The sequence below is a fragment of the Diceros bicornis genome, chromosome 24 (genome assembly GCF_020826845.1).
Source record: "Diceros bicornis minor isolate mBicDic1 chromosome 24, mDicBic1.mat.cur, whole genome shotgun sequence".
Taxonomy (NCBI): Eukaryota; Metazoa; Chordata; class Mammalia; order Perissodactyla; family Rhinocerotidae; genus Diceros; species Diceros bicornis.
In genome coordinates, this window is record NC_080763.1 from 5,022,724 (window position 1) to 5,043,443 (window position 20,720).

The window sequence follows — 20,720 nt, forward strand, 5'->3', positions numbered from 1 at the left end:
TGAATGTTGTTTCAATCCTTATTCAACAAATCAATTTGTAAAGAGGCACCTGTGAGAAAATCAGAGCAATGTCAACACTGGTTAGATATTTGGTATTAAGGAATTACTGTTAATTTCAAGTGTGATAATATTTTTTTTAGTCTTTATATTTTAGAGACATAAGGAAGTATTTACCAATGGAGTGACATATCTAGGACCTGATTTAAAATAACTCAGCAGGGAAGGTGTGTGAGGCAGGCGGGATGAAGCTCGACAGATCTGATCACGCTAACGGTTGAGGCTGTGTGACAGGCACACAGAAGCTTGTCATACTGGCCTAATTTTGTGTACATTTGAACATTTCTACAACAGTTTAAAAACTGATTGCAATCCTGATAGATTTTCTAGAAATTCTTCCTCATGAGAATTTTGATGTGCCAGGGAAACAGGCCAGTCACTTCAGATGATACCTTGGAATAATATGCTGGCTGGATAGAGAAGGTGGGTTTCCACAGGTGCAAGGATACAAGGATGTCTAAAGGATGACCTCTGGCCTAGGGTGTTCAGGAGGTCTGGCAGGAATAACTTTTGTGGCTTTTTCCTTAATGCTAAATCCCCTGTGTTTGTCTTTAGTGTATAAAACAGCCAGCCTTTATTGAGCTCCTACACACAGAGCACTGTGGGAAGAGAAAGACAAGAGTTAAGAAGGGGTCTTTGTCTCTAAGAAATTAATTCATTCACCAAGTTATTCACACGTGCTGGGTGGGCAATTTGTTAGAGATCAAAGATGAATACAGATAGTCCTTCTTTTCTAAAAGGGTCTAAAAAACTGCTATGGTTATAACAGGACAAAATTCTACAGAACGAATGTCCTCTCGGCCTTAAGTATAACATATTGACCTCAGTTCAGATACTCTTTGATCATGCCAATCCAAATTATCCCCCAATCTAATTGCCATCAACTCAATACAGAATGTATAACTGTAGGGAACATATTCACTTGCATCACCTGCAATTAAGAATTGTGCATATAATCCAGGATTCATAATCTAGGATTCATCAAAGATTAGATAGTTGCCCTCTCCTGGCAAATTTTAATACTGCAGTCTGACTCAACCAAATACTGGACTCAAATTACAGAAGTATACTGCCAACAGAATGCTCAAGCATGGAAGAGTTTCTAGAGCTGGACAAAGAAAACAGCAGAGAAAATACAAAAAGGGTAGGACAAGGGGAGGGGATTCAAATAAATCAGTAAAATATGATGATTAAAATTAAACAGACTGCCAGAGGTAATGGTGATCCTTACTTTCTCTCAACCTCCCAGTGCAGCTACTTTCAAGACACGATCTTGGGCAAGTTCTCTCTGTGCCTCAGTTTCCTCTTCTACAAAATGGGGAGAATATTACCTACTCCAGAGGGTATTGTGAAGATCAAATGAGGCGATATATGTCAAGAACTCACAACAGCACTCAGCACCGAGTCAGGAATCAGGAGTGTTATTCAGACATCAGCTGGAACATTACGCTCCCCATCTCCCAGCACAGATCAAGTTCCGTTGCTAAATGCTCGCATTGAGCTGTGTCCTTTTGACCATCACGTTTCTCAATCTATAATCATACATTCATCCATGTGATTCTGATGAATATACGTTTTTGTCCGCTAGATTGGAAGTTCCATGAGGGCAGGAACCATACCTGGTTTTGCTTACCCTGTGTTCCCAGCATTCAGTGCAGGGCCTAGCACTCAGTGAATTTGTTAAATGAAATTGTAAAGTTCCCAGTCTTATCAATAATAGTATTTAACACTGGTATAGGTTGAATTGTGCTCCCTCTCCAAAAAGATATGTTGAAGTCCTAAAGCCCAGTACCTCACAATGTGACCTTATTTGGAAACAGAGTCATTGCAGATGTAATTAGCTAACTTAAGAAGAGGCATACCAGGGCCAGCCCCGTGGCTTGGTGGTTAAGTGCACGCGCTCCGCTGCTGGCGGCCCGGGTTCGGATCCCGGGTGCGTACTGACGTACCGCTTGTCTGGCCATGCTGAGATCGCGTCCCATGTACAGCAACTAGAAGGATGTGCATCTATGACATACAACTATCTACTGGGGCTTTGGGGGGAAAAAAATAAATTAAAAAAAAAAAAAAAAAAGAAGAGGCATACCAGAGTAAAGTGGACTCAATCCTATGTGACTGGTGTCCTTCCTAAGGGGGAAACCTGGATACTGACAGAGGCTGAGATGGGTGTAAAGCAGCTGCAAGCTAAGGTACACCAAAGACTGACAGCTACCATCGGAAGCTGGGAAGAGGGAAGGAACACCTCCCTCTACAACTTTCAAAGGAATATGGTTCTGCCAATACTTTGATTTTGGACTTCTAACCTCCAGAACTGTGAAACAATAGATTTCTGTTGTTCAAACAGTCCGGTTTGTGGTACTTTGTTAGGGCAGCCTAACGAAACTTATAAAATACCAATTCAATGGCTTTGTTTGGTATTTCAAAGTTATATATAGGGACTTTTCCTCCCATGCCTCAAAAATTGTTTATAGATAATACATTTTTAAAAGAAACTATTAGGACTAGCTTTTCTCCTCCATTCTCAATAAATTTTTTTGTGTGTGTGTGAGGAAGATCAGCCCTGAGCTAACATCCATGCTAATCCTCCTCTTTTTGCTGAGGAAGACCGGCTCTGAGCTAACATCTATTGCCAATCCTCCTCCTCCTTCTTTTTTCCCCCAAAGCCCCAGTAGATAGTTGTATGTCATAGCTGCACATCCTTCTAGTTGCTGTATGTGGCACGCGGCCTCAGCATGGCCGGAGAAGCGGTGCATTGGTGCGCGCCCAGGATCCGAACCCGGGCCGCCAGTAGTGGAGCGCGCGCACTTAGCTGCCAAGCCACGGGCCGGCCCCCATTCTCAATAAATTCTTAATAGCTTTAATCAACTTTGACTACTCCCAAATTCCAGTCATATAATACTTCACAGCCTTGTTATATTTCCGTCTTTATTCACAGTACTCTTTCTGGCAATAAACAGAACTAAGTCCTACATAAGTATTCATTAACAAAATAAACTAAAACAAAAGTTATTAGTGAATCAAGATTTAAATGAACTACCCACATCCAAAACAGCACCTCTAGATGAATTAACGTTTCTATAATATACTGTAAAACTTGGGACATAAATTCACCTTTCACCCACAATATGGTAGGAAATAGTAAATAATTTGACTTTTTTCCACTTCACACCTTAGAAATTGTTACAATTCTTAGTTCACCATAGCAGTCTGACTTGGTAAATAAGAGAGGCTTGCAATTCAAAAAGAAAACTTTTTGTGAGTGCAAGCACATTTCAGTATGAAGTGGCTAAGACTCTTTTGCATAAATAAAGTATCTAACTGCCTTGCATTATCTCAGAGAATAGATATCATCTTGCAGTGAAAATGGCTGAGGCAGGGACATGACTCCTCAATCCCAGTGGGAAGACAGTCAAGGAGTCCATGATCTCCTCATGTGGCATTATATACAAGCTCACACACTTCCCAAAATCTGGGACACTGTCAACATGACTTATGAAAGCTGTCTTGGCAGCCTGGATAAGACAAGCTAAAACCTACTTTAACTAGAAATGTGACAGAAGAGTCAAGACTCTTGTGTATTCCCATAAACTCATAAAAAGATCAATTGATGGGACAAGTTATAGACATTTAACCTTTGGTAGACAACACTAAGAGGTTGCTCCCATTTACACCCAGGAGAGGCCAGAAAATGGGAAGGGTCAGACACAGGGACATGAATACCAAGGATCTCAGGGAACAGTAGACCCTTCAATTTAACTAAGGTTCTGAATAAAAGAAGAGCAGAAATACAGGAAAGTCTCCTTACATAGAAAGGAGACCTCATCGAGGTAAAACCTTGAAGATGTAAGAGAACCAGGATGTGGTTAAGCTGAAAAGAGACAGCAATAGCTAAAGATGAGCTGGTCTAGGAATCCCCCTATGATGCTAGATTCAAAGGACAGCAGTTCCTGGGAGAGGTGACGGTGTCTCCTCCAGCCCTCCCTCCTGGCCGACAAGCTGCAGCCCAGTGGTCAACAGTAACCAGCAGACTCGCCCAACCCTGACACAGCCCCATCACAGGTGACCCCAGACGCCCTATGGGGAGGGGCACCTTAGAAAGGAGGGAAAGGTGCACCAGGCAAGGGTCACAGAGAGAAGCTGCAGTGCAGTGAGAACTGACCAATTCCCAGAACACCATAAGTGAGCATCAATCCACTCAGGAGGAACTGAAAAAAATAATAATTGGGGGAATGTAAAGGACCAACTTATTTTATATTTTACAACACTTAAGTCAACAATATTAACCAGGAATTAATATACAGAGATATAAAAGATATAAACTATCTTCTTTACAAGCCTAGAAAAGTGACAGTTTCAAAGAAGTTTGTTTCTATCGAAAACAATCTATAGTGGTTACTGACTTATGCTCTCTAAAGAAATAAAAATTGTGCAAGATTGTTTTCTCTATTACTCTCTTCTATATTTTCTACAGATTTAAAGTATCCTTCCCTCTCTCTCCCACCCAGGTGAGTCCAAGGCCTGGACCACCAACATTTCAGGTTCATTCCTTTAAGTTCAGCAGCATCCTTGTCGTCCTCTCCTCTCTGTCTTCTCTTTAACTATGTACCTCTAGGAAATCAATGTAGATAAGTCCCTAAAGTGTGATCCTCTAGATAGAGGCTTTCAAACTTTTGACCACAACTTACAGTAAAAAATACATTTTACATCTGGAGCCAGAACACACCAAAAAAATTGTATCCATAAAACCTACACAGAAGTTCCTCAGAACATTTACCCTTGCTACGTGTGGTCGACTGATCTTCTCCATTCTACTCCACATTTTTTTTATGCTAGTGCCCCAACTATTAGATCACAACTCACAGTTTAAAATACTGAGTAGATTAAATACACTGATATATCTCTTTAAGTAGCAATATAAGGAAATAGCTCAGAGTTCTGCATTCAGGCCACCTGTATGCAAACCCCAGCTTTACCCTTATAAGCTGTCAACCTCTCTGCCTCAGGTTCTTTGTGATGGGGTAAGAAAACAGTGTTGACCTCAAAACTGAGGATTAACCAAGACCATCCACATAAAGCACTTAGCGCATAAACACTATTCAATTAATGGCTATTAATATTTCTTAAACAGTCCATGGACTTTTTATTACAGAAAAATATACATAAAATTCATCATTTTAACCATTTTAAAGTGTACAAGTTAGTACACTCAGTGGCATTTAGTACATTCACAATGTTGTGCAACCATCACCACTGTCTAGTTCCAGAACATTTTCATCACCCCAAAAGGAAACCCCATACCCATTAAGCAGTCATTCCCCATTCCACCCTCCTCTCTGGGTCCCGGCAACCCCTAACCTGCTTTCTGTCTCTAGGTCCACGGACTTTTCAAATAATAAGGTAACACTTGACAAGAAGAGCTTTCAAGAGTAGAATGAAGTGTTCCTTGGAGTCATTAGTCCTACGGTTCATGAGACTAATGTCTGCTAACCATTTCTTAAGTAAACCTTGTGAGCCACTGTAGGTAATTCTGTGACCCGTCTCAGGTCAGAAATCCCTCTCTCTCCTGTGAATTCTGTTAAGGCAAGATTCCCAAAGCCTGACCAGTGCTGTGGAGACCACTTTCTGTGTCCTTAAGAGGCAGAATGAGGGAGGCCCTAAAAGGATGTTCCTTTATTACATTGTGGAATATCACCAAATGACAGAATATTCACCAAATGAAGAATGTCTATTCTTCAGTCTTTGCATTTCGAAATTCTGCTTTTGAGGCTCCAAACTTTTACCATCGAGGGGTAGAAAGTGAACTTGGACACAGAACTAAAGGTCTATTTCTTGGTTTTACTTAGGATGTAGCATCATTTCCTTTCTGGGCCCCACCCCTCTCCCACTCTGATTACCCACCCTTCCTTTGGGGTGTGGAAGACTGGGCAAAAATAACTTTGTTCTTCCCTAGATCTACCCAGGGAGTCGCCAGACATTCTATCAGAGAAATACCAGGGGCAGGGAGGTTACCTTGGGAAGCAACACTGTTATTCTTTGAGAAATGGTGATGGTCCAGAAGGCTTCTTATGCCCAAGAAATAAACGTCACCAAGTGACACAGATGTAAACTGGAAAACAACGTCCTTGGTCCCAGCTGTACAAGGCAGAAGCTTTTCTTTCTTTCTTTCTTTCTTTAAAGACCAACGTGCTCACCCAGCAAAGTCCTCAGTCATTTTCCACTCCCCCTCCACCCCCGCCCCCACACTGACTATTCCCTTGCCTCCCGGGGGAAAGCCAGACCTGTCTCAGGCGCCAACAGCACTGGGCCAGCCCAGCTTATCTGGATGGGGCGGGGACAGGGGTGGGGGGAGACCGGGCGCGGGTGAGAGAGGGACTCAACTCCGGGTTCCAGGGCCCAGCGAACCTCCCCGACTCCCAAGAAGTCACTTTATTGCTTTTGGGTTTTTTGGAGTGGGGGGGAATAGGGCAAGAAGGCTCTAAGCAGCAAACTAGCCCAAGAAACTTCACACCCCAAACTCCGGGGAAGCCCGTGCCCAGAATTGTGCCAAACTCTGAAAAAGCCCTGAGCTGGAGTGAACTTGATGTGGACAAAAGAGAATTGCAACTCTCTGAAGACTCAGGTCCCCTAGTAAGTCAGCGAGAGTGCGGGTCCCCGCGGTTGGGAGAAGGATCACCCCGGGAGCTTGAAGCACACGAAACCAAGGCTTCACCCCAGACCTACAAAAAAACGAGATCTCAAGGGAAAGGACGACCGAGGAAGCCGTCACTTCCACAAGCACCCAAGTGATCCTTATCACCGGCATTCAGGGTCCAGCACACGCCCCCACCATCCGGTCCCGGGCGCTCGGATGAGACCGGCTGCAGGCAACGCCCGCAGGGCGCTCAGTGACCGCGGCGCCAACGCAAGCCCCGGGGAGGACCCCTCGGGTGGAGACGCCGCGGCCGCCCGGGGCACCCGAAATGCGCCCCACGCAGGGCCTCGCCTTGCGGGGCGGCGGAGCCCGCAAGGTGACAGCACTCCGCCCCCTGTGCCAAGAGTGAGGCAACTCCGGAAACTTCCCGGAGCCGACGCGCGCTTCCCGCGGCCACCTCCCCGCGCCCCGGCGGGAGCACTGACCTGAGATGGTCTCCTGGTAGCCCTTGGTGAAGAACTGCATGGCCGTGGCCGCCCTCCAGGGCGTCTTGAGCAGCCCCTGCCGCTGGGGGTCCTCGCCCAGCGAGCGCAGGATGGACGAGTAGGCGGCCGCCAGGTTGGGCAGGTTCAGCTCGTTGTCCTCCTCGCTGCGGGGCCGCTCGCCCTTCCAGCCGTCCGCCGGCTGGGCGCTCTTGGTCTCCGGCCGCGGCGGCTTCTCGGCCGGCCGGCTCGGCCCGGGCCGCGGCTCCCCCTCGGGGAACCCATTGCTGCACCTGGCGCCCCGCGGCTTGGCCGGGGCCCGCACCGGACCTTTCTCCATGGGCCCGCCGCTGCCGCCCGGGAGAGACGCTGGGGCGCTTCAGGGGCTGCAAGTAAGTTCGCCGGCGGCCGCAGGGAACAGGCTGTAGCCGGAGTCACTTGACGAAGGTAGGCGCCCAGGCAGCCACTCACCGAGCAGGGACAGCCGGGGGCTGGAGCGCGCGCCAGCGCCTCCTTTTTATGGCCGGCGGCTCGGCCGGCGCCGGGGGGCGCTCCCATTGGCCGGAGCCGCCGCGTCACGCGCTCGCCCCGCCCCTCGCCCCGCCCCCCGGGCGCCCGGGAGCGGGCGGCGCTGCCGGGAGCGCGGCGGGCTCGGCGGGGCGCTGCCGAGAGGTCGCTGGCCGGGCTGGTGCCGCGGACGCGGCTCCAGGCCCTCTCGCGCCCGCCGGGAGCAGTGCGGAGGACCCCTGGGTTGTTGCGGGATGAACCGAATCCGGAGGGAGGCGCAGTCTGGGCGCCCGGGCAGCCCTCTCCTCTTGGTGCAAAGAGGGCGCTGCCTCAGCCGTGCTCCCGTTCCCTCGTCCTGTGCAAGAGGAGCAAACAGGTGGCCTCGCCGCGAAGAGACCGGGTTAAGCCGGTGGTAAGGCAATCAACCCTTAAGGCAACAGAATAATATGACTTGAAACTTTTGCTTCGTTAGTTAAAAATATGTCCAACGCACCTGCCATCTACGAGAATCCTCCAGTGTTACTCCAAGTGGCCCTATGTGAGTCCCTATATCTAAGGGAGTGGTATTTGTGCTGGCCAGAACTTTGACCCTGGAGAAATTGATTTGCAAGCGAAGAAAAGTTAGGGCTTTCATTTAAAACCCATTTGCGTTTTGTGGAAAAGCAATTGTGGAAATTTGGTGCTCGATCGTTTTAGAGTGACGTGCTCAGCTGCTTTCCCCACAGGTAGGTACAGATTGTGAAATGTTATTGATCAACTGGACTCAGCCAGTGGCATCTACTTTGACTGTTTTCTTTAAGATTAAATAATAGACTTTTTTCCTCACTTGAATTGTTATAATGCCAAAGGTGAGTTTTAAAACATGTAGCAGGGGCCGGCCCGGTGGCGCAGGCGGTTAAGTGCGCGCGCTCCGCTGCGGCGGGTGGCCCGGGGTTCGCCGCTTCGGATCCCGGGCGCGCACCGAGGCACCGCTTGTCAGGCCATGCTGTGGCGGCGTCCCATATAAAATGGAGGAAGATGGGCATGGATGTTAGCCCAGGGCCAGTCTTCCTCAGCAAAAAGAGGAGGATTGGCAGATGTTAGCTCAGAGCCAATCTTCCTCACACACACACAAAAAAACAAACGTATCAAATTAATATCTTTTGATTCGCTCCAGAGAGTTTCTAATGCTGATTTTTCTGACATATAAATAGGTATTGTTAGGCTTAGTATCAGACAAATCAAGAGGGGAGCCCCTGGAATGATTCTATACTAGTAAATTAGCTCAGTCAGTACAATTAGTAATTAGTATTTATTGGATGTCTGCTCCAGGCATAGCCCTATTCTAAACATTGAGGAAAGAAATATGGAAATTGTCTGGCCTCCTAGGCACCTTTAATCTAAAATAGAAGAAATATTCACGTCAATGGGTTTTTAAAGAATAGTTATTGAATTTCTATGTACATTAAATACCAAATTACATAAATTATAGAAATATGAACATCCCTTAGAAAGCTTCTTTGTTACTTTCCTAATAGTTATTGTCTTGAAGGGTATTTTTTTTCCCATCAGCAAGGTCCTGCAATATTTTTTCCCTCTAACTGCACTGCCCACTGTCTGCTGATACTTCCTGATCAGAATTATTCACTGGGTCTCCAACTGTTTCAAGCATAGTTAGAGGCACATTAAAGGATGGCCTTGTATTTAACAAATGAAAACAAAGATACCAAGTGAGGTACATTAAAAACAGAGGGAATCGATGGACGTGGTTTCCATAAGATTGTTTTTTTAGTGGCAACCTTCTGCCTTTCTTTAAAAACATTTATAAACATTAACAAAAATCATATTCCCTAAATACCATTTCTAATGAAATTTTTACCCTGAAAATTAACATTTTCTTATAAGCACTGCCACTGAGGCATCAGCACTTTTATGGTCAATTACCAGAATAAGGTCTCTGGATTTGTTCTGTGATATATTTACTTGTAAAATGGAGGCAGTGCCTTTCAGCCAGTTGCCCAAAGGTAATATAAGGAAGCTTTAAAATTGCCAACATTATATGAACAGAGTAGGTAGTTGGCAGGGGCGGTTATAAGTAGAAATGCAAGGAAAAGGAGGAATAAACTAAAAGAGGGGGGATATGTCCCACAGAATTTATTAGCATAAAATGGTTCAACAGCAAACCTATGAGCATTCACAGCCAGGAACTGTAACAGCATCCATGTTTCTAACCCAGTAAGGGACCCATTTTCACCTTGGACCCAACCTGAGAATTGCTTTCCACCAAAATGCCAGGGAATTTTTTTTTAATTCTCCCGTTTCTGGGGCAGTAGCAGAACAGAGAAGCAGATGAGTGAGATACACAGTGCAAAGACTGAACACGACAGGGCTACAGAAATATGCAGTCACTTACCAAGGGTAACATTTGGCAATGGTAATGGGAAAAAAGCAAATTTCTTTAAGTGCACTTGATGAAGGTTCTACATTTGTTATTCAAACTTTGGAGGAGATTCTGGATCAAGGTGGAAAGGTACATAAGCAAGTGTCCTTATCCCACTCCTAACTTCCAGAAGCAGGACTGTGGAGTTGCTGAAATCCTGCAATATCTCGGTAAATCCCTCAAATATAGGGAAAAGCAAATTGAATGGAGGCCCTTACCTTTCTTTTCTGACTGAAGAGCAATGGAACAACTTTTGGAGAGAAAATAGGAGAATATGAACACTGAGCTGATTCTCTGAGATGAAAGGGAAGCCTTGAGGGCTCCACACTGTATTGAGAAACTATCCAAAGCCCAAAGGTACCACACAAGGGGAGAATAGACAGACCCCAAATAGTCACATGTCTGTGGTAAAGAATCTTTAATACCATCTCAGAAGAACAAGCAGATGCTAAAAAGAGGGATATTAATGGAGAGTACCGTCTACCACAGCTGAGTGTTGTCCCAACCTTCACAGCCTCTCGCTGGAGAAAGGATACATCTCCAACTCCTCAAGCTGTAAACTGTAGCCGAGTCAGGAAAACAAATGGGCTTCTGCTATAATGGGAAACACAAAGCAGTCACCCTCAGTAGACTCAGGCGTGGACAGGAGGCAGAGAAACAGCATGGCAACTGCAAACATACAACAGCCAAACAAAACAAGATTAAACAAAGGGGAGAAATGATACAGCATGTAGAAGATGTAAAGACAAAGAATGCAGCTGAGAAGAAAACAAAACTCATGGAACAGAAGAAAGTTCCTCACAAATGTTTTATGCTACAGAACAACTTAATGAAAACATGAATTCAATGAGACAAAAACCAAGATAAGAAAATAATAGAATTGAAAAAGTAGTTACAGATCTAAGGAAATTGAGGACAATCATTGTTGTGGAATTAATTAGAAAGAACCATGTACAAAATAGACACTGTTGAAAATTTAATTACTGACGTGAAGAATGGCACAAGAATGAATGCAAAATAAAAAACGAGGATGAAAGCTACTAGAGAAGACAAAGATGATCTAGCATAAGAATAATTTTAGAGTGCCTGAGGTAGAGAACCCAACAAATGAGAGGATATAGTCAAAGATATAAGCATATTTCTCCCCCAGAGTTAAGCTCTTATATTTATGTCCAATTGATTTTCTTTTTTTTTTGTGAGGAAGATCAGCCCTGAGCTAACGTCCATGCCAATCCTCCTCTCTTTGCTGAGGAAGACTGGCCCTGAGCTAGCATCCGTGCCCATCTTCCTCCACTTTATGTGGGACGCCGCCACAGCATGGCCTGACAAGCGATGCGTCTGTGTGCGCCCGGGATCCAAACCCCGGCCGCCAGCAGCAGAGGGCACGCACTTAACTGCTACGCCACAGGGCCGGCCCCCCAATTGACTTTCAACAAGGGTGCCAAGGCAATTCAATGGGATAAAGAAAAGTCTTTTTAACAAATGAGACTAGGACAACTGAACATCTACATGCAAAAGAAAGAAGTTGGATCTCTATTTCATACTGCATACAAAAATTAACTCAAAATAGATCCAAGAGCTAAATGTAAGAGGAAAAATTATAAGTGTCTTAGAACAAACGATAGGCATAAATCTTCGTGACTTTGAATTAGGTAATTAGATTCCTTAGAAATAACACCAAAAATGGAAGCAACGACAACAACAACAAAAAAGATAAATTAGACTTCACCAAAATTAAAAACTTTTGAGCTTCAAAAGACACTATCAAGAGGGGCCGGCCCGGTGGCGCAAGCGGTTAAGTGCGCGCGCTCCACTGCGGCGGCCCAGGGTTCGCTGGTTCGGATCCCGGGCACGCACCGACGCACTGCTTGGTAAGCCATGCTGTGGCGGCGTCCCATATAAAGTGGAGGAAGATAGGCACAGATGTTAGCCCAGGGCCGTCTTCCTCAGCAAAAAAAAAAAAAAAAAGAGGAGGATTGGCGGATGTTAGCTCAGGGCTGATCTTCCTCACAAAAAAAAAAAAAAGACACTATCAAGAAAGGGAAAAGACAGCCCACAGAATGGAAGAAAATATTTGCAAATCATCTATCTGGCATGGGCCTCGTATCTAGAATATATAAAGAACTCTTACAACTCAATAATAAAAACATCATTAACCTAATTTAAAAATGGGCAAAGGATATGAATAGATATTTCTCCAAAGATATACACATGGCCAATAAGCACATGAAAAGATGCTCAACGTCATTAGCCATCAGGGAAATGCAAATCAGGGTGTGAGTGAATACTACCACATACCTACTAGGATGGCTATAATCAAAAAGATAGATAATAACAAGTGTTTCTGAGGATGGGAAAAAATGAAAATCCTCATACACTGCTGGTAGGAATATAAAATAGTTCACCGGCCTTAGAAAACAGTCTGGCAGTTCCTTAAGAGGTTAACCATAGATTTACCATATGACCCAGCAATTCCACAGCAAGTATAAACCCAAGAGTAATGAAAACACATGTCCACACAAAAACCTGGACATGAATGTTCAGAGCACCATTATTCATAGTAGCCAAAAAGTGGAAACAACCCAAATATATCAACTGATGAATGGATAAATAAGGTATGATGTGTACATATGCTGGAATATTATTCAGCCATAAAAATGAAGCACTGATATATCCTATGACATGGATGAACCTTGAAAACATTATACTAAGTAAAAAAAGTCAGACACAAAAGTCCACATGTTGTGTGATTCTGTTATATGAAATGTCCAGAACAAACAAATGCATAGAGACAAAAAGTAGATTAGCAGTTGCCAGGGCCTGGGGGGAATGGGGAATAGGGAGTGACCACTGATAGGTATGGGGTTTCTTTTGGGGGTAATGAAAATTTTCTGGAATTAGATAGTGGTGATGGTTGTACAACTTTGTGAATATACTAAAAACTACTGAACTGTATACTTTAAAAGGATGGGTTTTATGGTGTATGAATTATATCTCAATAAAAAAGAATCTTTCTCTTAAAAATTAAAAATATAGTTTGCAAAATATATGTAGAGTTTTCTAGAACAATATGTTCTAGAAAAATTTGAGACAGAATGCTTAACCCCAAGTTAGATAAACTTCAAGGATAAAGACAGGCTCAAGGATAGATTTTTTTCAAGCATCCAGGCAAAAAACAAAACAATGAATTGCCTAAAAGGGGTTAGGAGTAAGGACATAGCATTCAATTTTTCCCCAGCAACATTCATTGCCAAAAAAACAAATTTTTTGAAGGAGGCAATTTTATAGATTTAAGGAAAGTAAGTTATACCCATGCAGGAAAGCATTCAAGTTTAAGGGTATACCATCTCAAACATGTATGAACTCAGAAAACACAACTCCTGTAAGTCCTTATTGAGAAAACCACTTGATATGAGATCCTGGTAATTAAGACATAATCAAAATAACTCAAGAATGAAGGCGCTACAGTAAACTTATAAAACCAATTTTAAACATTTAAATATAAAAACAATACTAAGTACAAAGCCAATAATAAATAACTTTAAGAATCATTGTTACGGAACAGAACGTGAACAGTATTAACCTGGACAGTATAAGAATAATAATACAATTAACCAAAACCAAGAATTAGGGAAAGAGAGATGGGCACAGTCTTCATCTTTCATAAAAAGGAGTCAATAATATTATTTAAACTGAAACATAGTAGTAAAAAAATCAAACAACAACTCAAACCTCTTCATGGTTTTTATAATTTCTTTCTTTCTTTCTTTTTTTTTTTTGGTGAGGAAGATCGGCCCTGAGCTAACATCTGTTGCCAATCCTCCTCTTTGTGCTTGAGGAAGATTGTCGCTGAGCTAACATCCGTGCCCATCTTCATCTATTTTGTATGTGGGATGCCACCACAGCATGACTTGATGAGCGATGTATAGATCCGCGCCTGGCATCCAAACCCAAGAACGCTGGGCCACCAAAGCAGAGCATGTGAACCTAACCACTACGCCACCTGGCCGGCCCCTATAATTTCTTTTTTTAACTTTAGTGGGATTGTTAAAGAAATATCACTGGTGATGAAAAAACAAATACTTATTGTGATGGTTAATTTTATGTGTCAACTTGACTGGGCTAATGGATGCCTAGATAGCTGGTAAAACATTATTTCTGGGTGCATCTCTGAGGGTGTTTCTGGAAGATTAGTATTTGAATTGGTGAACTGAGTAAAAAAAAATTGCCCTCCCCAAAGCAGGTGGGCATCACCCAATTTATTGAGGGCCTGAACAGAACAAAAAGGCGGAGGAAGGGCACCTTCCCTCTCTCTGCTTAACCTGAGACGTCCACCTTCTTCCGCCTTCCAGCATCGGACATCCAGGTCTTGGTTCTTGGGCTTTCTGACTCAAATCAGGGCTTATGCCATCAGCCTCTCCCACTTTTCCAACCACACCCCCACCCACTTCTCAGGTGTTTGGACTCAGACTGAATTACACCATCGGCTTTCCCGGTCCTCCAGCCTGCAGGTAGGAGATGGTGGGACTTCTCAGCCTCTGTAACCATGTGATCCAATTCCTATAATAAATCTCCTCATATATATATTTATATCTTTATATATCCTTTTGGTTCTGTTTCTCTGGAGAACCCTAATACAGATTTTTCAAAATCAATTCCTTCAAATTTACTTCAGATCCTTTTTCTTCTATTAAATTCAAATAAAATGAATGTAAGTGTTTCTATTAAAAATAACATTTCTGGGGGCCGGCCCATGGCTTGGCAGTGGAGTGCGCGCGCCCCGCTGCTGGCGGCCCGGGTTCAGATCCCGGGCGCGCACCGACGCACCGCTTCTCCGGCCATGCTGAGGCCGCGTCCCAGCAACTAGAAGGATGTGCAGCTGTGATATACAACTATTTGCTGGGGCTTTGGGGAGAAAAAAAAAGGAGGAGGATTGGCAATAGATGTTAGCTCAGAGCCGGTCTTCCTCAGCAAAAAGAGGAGGATTAGCATGGATGTTAGCTCAGGGCTGATCTTCCTCACAAAAAATAAAAAAATAAATAACATTTCTGATATGATGCTGTTTGGCAAAGGGTTTCAACCAGCTTTTTTTTTTTTTTGGTGAGGAAGATTGCCCCTGAGCTAACATCCGTTGCCTATCTTCCTCTTTTTGCTGAGGAAGATAAGCCCTGAGCTAACATCTGTGCTAATCTTCCTCTATTTTGTATATGGGATGACACCACAGTATGGCTTGATGAGCGGTGCATAGGCCTGTGCCCGGGATCCGAACCTGCCAACCCTGGACCGCTGAAGCGGAGAGTGTGAACTTAACCACTATGCCACTGGGCTGGCCTCTCAACCACCTTTTAATGAAGAACTGCCATGCCACTGCATGGCATTCATAGTTACCAAGCCAATAAACTGTATGTGGTTCTCATTCTGTAGGGTAGGCTCAGTTATAAATCACGTTAAAGTCCTGAGTATAGAATAAGCCATGTGGAACCCCAACTGAAGACTGAATTTTGATGCCCTGAGTCGGCAGTCAGGTAAATGCCGCTCTGGGCAGGCTGACTGAGCTATGTTTCTTCTCTGGGTGTTCTACATATTAATTGCAGCACAGGAAATATGGTCAGAGAGGGTAAAATCCAACTTTGTTTCCTAGTTAGCTATAAAAAAAAGTCATGCAATGCATGCTGTCACCACCCTAAGTTGCACTAAGGATGCAGAGTTCGTAGGAAGAGCTGGATGTGAAGCATTCTTCAGTCTGCGTAATGATGCGGCATGGGAGTGGGGCTTCTGTCCTGGGATCGCTTCCCTCAGTTACTGCCCTGGCTCAGGACCACCTGCACACCCACTGTAAAGGCAATAAGCCTCTTTCACCCATGTTCTGCCTAACCTTGTTCATGTCAATAGGCACAGACAGAAGACCCTCTAGAGACAATTTCCCCCATTCTGTACTGGATCCAAAATCAGATGTGAACCTTAAGGTTGAGAATCTGAGCCAAGAAGGAGGAATTTAAAGTTTCATGTAATTGTTCAAATGTTTTCACCTTGAGCTGATTCTCTCTAGGATTTCAGTCAATTCCTGAGTCAGGTGTATGTTAGGAGGCCATTTTCAATGTATAACCTACAATATGCAAAATATTTATGGTTTTTAGAGATTAACAAAAATTAAGCTTGTCATCTGTTCTAGCAGAGTTAGTAAACTTCAGAGGGCATCCATTGCCATGGAGGAGGATTGGCCCCATGATGCCATCAGAATCAGATATCATTCATTCATTCAACAAATCTTTAGTGAACGTCTACTCTGTGCCAGGCTCTGTGGGAGACACAGATAACACAAGAGTGAACAAAAGAAACAAAAAAATCTCTGACCTCAAAGAGCTTACATTCATCAATTCAACAAGTTCTTTGATGTTGCTACCTCTAAGACAAATGTGCTTTTTTTTCAGTGATTTTGGAAAAATTCTAGAGATTTTATTGCCACTTAAAAAGTAAAACTATGTAAGCTCACAAATTAGAAAAAATAAGGGCCATGTCATGTGGTGGTTAAGAAATTACCTGTGTGCAAAACAACACAGATGAACCTTGGAGGCATTATCCTAAGGGAAATAAGTCAGACAAAGAACGACAGTATGTAAAATCTCACTTATATTTGGAATCTTAAAAAAAAAAAAAAACCCAACCTCATAGACACAGAGAACAGATTGGTGGTTGCCAGAGGCGGGGGGGTGGAGGATTGGCAAAATGGGTGAAGGTGGCCAAAAGGTACAAATTCCAGTTTAAAGATAAATCATGGGGATGTAATGTACAGCATGGTGACTAGAGTTAATGATACTGTGTTATATATTTGAAAGTTGCGAAGAGAGTAGATTTTAAAAGTTCTCATCACAAGAAAAAGTAATTTGTAACTCTGTGTGGTGATGGATGTTAACTAGACTTATTGTGGTGATCATGTCACAGTATACAAATATATCAATTCATTATGTGTACACCTAAAACTACTACAGTGTTATATGTCAATTATATCTCAATTAAAACAAAGAAAGAAACAACCTGCAGTGTCACACTCTCTGAGTTCATGCCTTGGCTCCATCAGTTACCAGCTTGGTGACCATGAGCAGGTTTCCTAACTTCTCTAAGCCTCAGTTTCCTCATCTGTAAAATGAAGATTATAATAATAGGATCTTCCTCTAGGCTTGTTGTGAGGGTTTGAGATAATCTAGGTAGAGAGCTTAGCAACAGTACTAGACACATAACAACTGAGCAGTAAATGTTAGCCATTATTAATAGAAAAGATGTTTATAATACAAAAAGAATATTTTAATCATAGAATGATCCCTTGAAAAGATGAGTATTTAAGTGCTGATTTACTCAAGGGAGTTTAAGTACAGACCAGAGAAACTTAAAGTGTTCTCTCTTATCATTAACTGAAAATTAATCTGATGTTGAAATAAAATATTTCTGGAATTATAATGTAAGTCAATAAGGATATGTTTTGTTTCAAGTTTTTCAGTAATAGATTGTGTTAAGTGAGGTAAAACTGTATTGTAAATACTGTGAGTTTGGTGTTCTTTTGTTTTCCTGAGGAAGATTCGCCCTAAGCTAACATCTGTTGCCAATCTTTCTCATTTTTTTGTATGTGACCCACCGCCACGGCATGGCCACTGACAGACAAGTGGTGTAGGTTGTCGCCTGGGAACCAAACCCGGGCTGCCAAAGCGGAGCACGCCAAACTTAACCACTAGGCCACCAGGGCTGTCCTGGTATTTCTTTTATATACTTTGTGCAACCTCTGATTGTGGAAGTACCTCTGATTGTGGAATTATACCTCAGATGATGCATTTTGCTAAATAACATTTCCTATTAAATGCCTATATGTTGAGTTCCCAACCAGGCTTTGTGAAATGGCACAATTCAACGAGAGAGGTTGTCGAACTCATGTATGATCAGAACACGGGGGTGGCGCTCTGTCATCTGAGACGAAGAGGATCTGAACACTGACCAACGAGAATCTGCAAAGAGCCCAATCTCCAACACAGCCATGTCTGGGGCAAGGCTGTCCCTCCCGCTGCACATTTCATGGCTCATGCCTTCTCCCCGATCTCCCCCCTCAACTAGTGTGATAGTTATTTCTGGAGGATGCCTCGTTTATCCAGAGCTGAGGATTTGTTTTCTAGTCAGCAGATGCTTTCAAGTGGTAATTTAACTGTCAATGAAAAATAAATAAAAGGTGTTGCAAATTCTGAAAAAAATCTTAGCGATTCATGGCAGCTCTGTTGTTATTGAATGTGTCTCCCTCTCAGTTGCCTGGGGAATTGCATTTTAATGTCACACATCAAGCAGTTCTTTCCCGAATGTAACTGCAGTTTTTCTGATGCCATGGCTAAAGCTGTTCAAATGTTTGGCTTCTGGCAAATATTTCCCAACGTCGTTCATGACAGTGATGGATCCAAAGCAATTTTAATACATTTTTAAATCCCACTAATGTGTTAAATAACCAGGGAAGAATTCTATATAAATTGGAAATATCTTTATTACCAGAAGAGGTGTCTAGGAAGATACACGTGAATCTGTAATGATCTAATGTTTTCAATACCATGGTTGGTCCTTTGCAGGGTGACACATTAGAGGCCAGCCATGATCTCCCATCAGAGAGGGGTGTATAGGGCGATGAAGCACTATACTGGATGGATTGTTGGTTTCTGGCAGTCACTGCTGGATGCCTACCCAATATTCTTTCTCCCTTTCTTTTTTTACTGAAAGATCTCCTACTTAGTTCAGAGAGGCAGTGTGCCTAGACTGGCAAAAAATACACATCTGCCAAGATCGCTATGGCTACAATGGTCATGTGACATAGTTCTGTCCAATGAGTTATCAGTTGCAGGGTGGTACTTCTGGGAAAGGCCTTTAAAAGGGGGCAGAGCTGATAGGTGCCGTATTCCCTTCACATTCTTTCTCTTTCCCAGGAAGCAGAGGCCATACTAGAAGTGGCATAGCCATCCTGAGCCAGGAGACCACAGCATGTGCTCAGGATAACTGAGCAGAAAGATAAGAAGATCTTGAGTCCCTGATGACATAGCAAAGCCTCCATCCCTGGACCACCTCTCTCCAGGCTTCCCAGTACTTGAGAAAAATGAAACACTGTATTGAGCCACCAGTGTTTGACTCCTTGTCATTAGCAGCCAAACAGAATTCCTAACTGATATAAAATTTGGTACCTGTAAGTGGAATGCTGCAAGAAAAATGGGAAACGAAGTATTTGGCCAGAAGGATTTAAAGATCCACCTGTTGGAGCCTGCAAAGCTAGTGGCCCTCATTCGGGCCCAGTGTTGTTTGCTGTACCTCAGTCATCGCTATGATGGCAGAGCAGGGAGAGAGATGGAACCTGGTTGGTTGATAGAATTTTAGAGCAGCTCTGCCACCTCCAGACTTCTTATTGGGTAAGAAAAATGATCCTTATATTTTCTTTGCGTGTTACATTATAGAATGCATTCTATTTAAGGCACATAAATGAGAGGAATACTTCCAAGCACCTTGCATGATGCCCAGCATATGGGAACTATTTAATAGGAATTTGTTGAATAACTAAACAGGAAAATCTTGTCCTATCCTTGTCTCACTTCAGAATGTACATAGATAAGAACTTTGCTTTTGTTCATTTTACTGTTACTTATCTGCCCATTTATTAACTTTGCTACAGGAAAGTAAATAATTTACATATTGATAAAATAATTACTTTGGGGGGCCAGCCCAGTGGCGTAGTGGTTAAGTTCACGCGCTCCGCTTCGGCAGCCTGGGGTTCACAGGTCTGGATCCCAGGCGAGGACCTACACACCGCTTATCAAGCTATGCTGTGGCAGGCATCCCACATAAGATAGAGGAAGATGGGCACGGGTGTGAGCCCAGGGCCAATCTTCCTCAGCAAAAAGAGGAGGATTGGCAACAGATGTTAGCTCAGGGCTAGTCTTCCTCATCAAAAAATAAAAATAAAAAAATAATTACGTTGGACTTTCTGATAGCTAGCCCTAGACAAAACCATAAGACAGTAATGGTAGCTAACATGTTTTAATGCCTTCCATGTGCCAGGCACTGTTCTAAGAACTTTATTAACTGATTGATTCCTCACCACAACCCTATAACACAGGGTTATTATTATGATAGTTCTGTAGGTGGGAAACTATCATTATAATGGTTTTGTAGGTGCAGAGGCTGTGGATAAGCTAGGTCCAAGATCACACAATTAGAATTAGTGAGGGCAGAACCAGGATGAATGCAGGTGTTCTAGCTCTTAACTGCCACACTTCAATGTTGCTTTAGTATATTCGTCTCTGTTCTTCATCATCATCCTCACCCCTATCTTTGGGTTCTATGATAGTTGCTATTGGCTTATGAGTTTGAGTTTTCACAATATTTGCTTTGGCATGCTGCATTTCTTCTTCTTCCCAGCTGTGAAAAGGTGATTCCTGGGTTCAGGCCTCATGGTCCCATGGAAGCAGGCGCTCTATAGGAATGATTAATTTATATTTGATGCTTTTTAAAAAACAAAATTATAACTTTTTTATTATAACAGTGAGGCATAAACATTTGCTGATTACTGTATTGACTAGTGTGGCAGAGAATTCTAGATGTTTCTATATCCATT

The 20,720-nt window shown here is 43.2% G+C and overlaps 1 protein-coding gene across 1 annotated transcript in view; it reads right to left on the reverse strand.

The window, feature by feature from the left end:
• GCH1 (GTP cyclohydrolase 1) overlaps window positions 1-7,640 on the reverse strand; it is a 52,337-nt gene extending 44,697 nt beyond the window's left edge. The window contains exon 1 of the mRNA XM_058566962.1: window positions 7,174-7,640. Coding sequence (XP_058422945.1) covers window positions 7,174-7,510 — 337 coding nt within the window. The 5' untranslated portion in view covers window positions 7,511-7,640. The remainder of the gene's footprint in view (window positions 1-7,173) is intronic.
• Between the last annotated feature and the right edge of the window lie 13,080 nt (window positions 7,641-20,720).